The sequence below is a fragment of the Ostrea edulis genome, chromosome 1 (assembly GCF_947568905.1).
Source record: "Ostrea edulis chromosome 1, xbOstEdul1.1, whole genome shotgun sequence".
NCBI classification, from domain to species: domain Eukaryota; kingdom Metazoa; phylum Mollusca; class Bivalvia; order Ostreida; family Ostreidae; genus Ostrea; species Ostrea edulis.
Genome location: NC_079164.1, coordinates 2,526,232 through 2,528,656, shown reverse-complemented (window position 1 = coordinate 2,528,656; position 2,425 = coordinate 2,526,232). Strand labels below are relative to the sequence as shown.

The 2,425-nt window shown below is 35.7% G+C and overlaps 1 protein-coding gene across 2 annotated transcripts in view; it reads left to right on the top strand.

Moving 5' to 3' along the window:
- The window catches only part of LOC125664478 (multiple epidermal growth factor-like domains protein 10), an 8,774-nt gene extending 7,475 nt beyond the window's left edge, over positions 1 to 1,299 (top strand). For both annotated transcript variants that reach the window (XM_048897257.2, XM_056150813.1), the window contains one exon: positions 33 to 1,299. In XM_048897257.2, coding sequence (XP_048753214.2) covers positions 33 to 790 — 758 coding nt within the window. In that variant the 3' untranslated portion in view covers positions 791 to 1,299. The remainder of the gene's footprint in view (positions 1 to 32) is intronic.
- Positions 1,300 to 2,425: the final 1,126 nt, after the last annotated feature.

The following is a 2,425-nucleotide window of genomic DNA, read 5'->3' as shown; positions in this document are numbered from 1 at the left end:
CAATTTCCATGCTATTCTATTCATTTTTACAGAGAGAAACCGGCGACAAATACAAGGACAAGATATCGAACTATCCGCTGTATCTCCAAGCCGTCTGTGTCGACGAGATAGGGGTGTCAACGTTGAACCCAGTTACCCACAATACAGCGGCACTTGTCCGGAACAATGTGTAAATACAGTTTGTGAAGATCCGCGTGAAAAGGGATATTCAAGCTCTACTGAACCCAGAAACATCTCGAAATACAATACATATCAAAAATCCACATTTCGATCTGATTATGACCACGTCAATCTTAAAACGAAATTAAGTTCTGTAATACAGTCGTTCGACAAGGAATTTGAAGTCATATATAATGACAATGATGAATTTGATATACATATGGACAGAAAGAATGGGCAGTGCGGATCTGAACATCATGACGGATACACCCACAATTCTATGACATTACCCAGGTGTTTGAAACACGTGACAGAAAAGAAAACCATGACTTTGGGGTCACTTAGTTTGTGTCACATATCGTCGGCGATCGACCTCAGGAAAAGCGAATCAGGGGGAGAAAACTCCAAGAAGTATCGTACACGAGAAGACGACCAGTGTGCAACATCTAACATCAGTCTTCACGTACACACACCAGTCAGGCCGTACAGTTTAGTCCATGCTTTGTCATGTGACGATTTACGCGCAGAAGAGGAGGTGAACAAAGACACAAAACTTTTCAAGGTTGCTACACCTGAACTAGGAAAAACCTTAAATGGGAGACCGTACAGCTTTGCAAATTCAATGAAATAAGAAAGGTAGGAAATTGCAGCAGTACTTTTACAATGTCGACACAAGAGGCTCGTGGACCTTGGATGTCACTTGATGTCTTTAAAGACTTTTTCAGCGATAATCAGAGACTCCGACACATTGGGATTTAAGATACACATTGATGATACATCTGCATTCAATGTCCTCTGAACATTCCGTTACGTTCACTGCCGTGGGTAATTATGTCAAAAATAAACATGTTTAAGAAGATTCCCCTAGAGACTATATATTTTTATTCGCAGGAGAGTTAAGTACCATTTTTCTGGTTGTTAGTGTCTTTTAAGTAGACTAGCAAGTATTTAAGTAAAAGGTTTTATATAACTAATTCTAATGCTGTGAAATACACTTGTGATTTGTAAAGTACCTCTGCCATGTGATTGAAAATTTACAGGGAAGTAAATATTTAGTCTTATAATACTTCAGCAGAATGAATGAATAGAGATTTCTGTACAAGGAAAAGGCGTACATTAAAATCCTTTTAAAATAATAAAGTTTTTCATTTCCTTTGTTGATGAAAGATAAATTGCATTTATCAAGAGAGAAGTCTTGATACATCATATCAAATATTTTTTTTTTAAAAATCGGATATTCTATATGATTTTAAACCAAACAATTTCTGAATATACGATTTATTCTTAGCATCATCAATCCCATGGACGGCAGGCAGACACGGACGTCAAACATAACTAGAGCAAAGCTCGTTGCAAAGCAACGAGAGGTCTTCCGTCGGAGCTGTGTGGCATAAAAACCTTGAACTTGACCATATGTCCTTGGGTCAGTTCTTAATGTAGCTATGAAGGTGTACTATAAATTTTAATCGTTAGGTTTATTACTACTCAAGTACATGCGTGTATGATCTCATTCCACGAATCAGTCTTTTGAGGCGCGCGTGTATGTGGGATTAAATTCTTTCAGCATTTAACTTTTCAGTCCCAATAATGAAGAAAAAATTACTATTCAAATTTATGAAATTTATAGCTCAGGGCATACAATAAAGGTTTATAGCTGTTGCCAATATTTTATCATACAACAAAATTAAATGATAGCATAATATTCAGACTGAAGAGAATAATTCATCGAGTTTGAATTATTTATACATACAAATCAAATAAATTGCTCTCAAATCTTGAATATTTTATTAGACTTGAATATCTATCTGTGTAAATACATGTGGGTATATTATGTACACAGTGCGCACAGAAGTCGCGTATGAATTTCACGCCAGGGGCACGTGCCGAAGTTACAGAATTTGGACCAGGAGTTCTGAATCAATGTTTAATCAAAGTCATTGTTTTTAAACAATAAATCAACAAATCATTTGAAATGAAACTGGTCGGCCATGGGTTTCTGAATATTCTATACGCATGTTTAGATTTGGTTTAATCATGATTATAAACTATTGATTTCAAAACATGTTCAGAAATAATTCGTTATGTTTGTAAAATGTATCCATTTTCTTTTTCACAACGAAGAGTTTGAGTAAAGCTTGTGTGTTCAGTTAAAGTAGTGTGAAATCACAGATCGCTAGTCCAGCAGCAATGAATCTCCGATATTAAACACACATTTAATTAGACATGATTGAGAAACGAACTGTATATTGCAGATTTTAAAATTGAT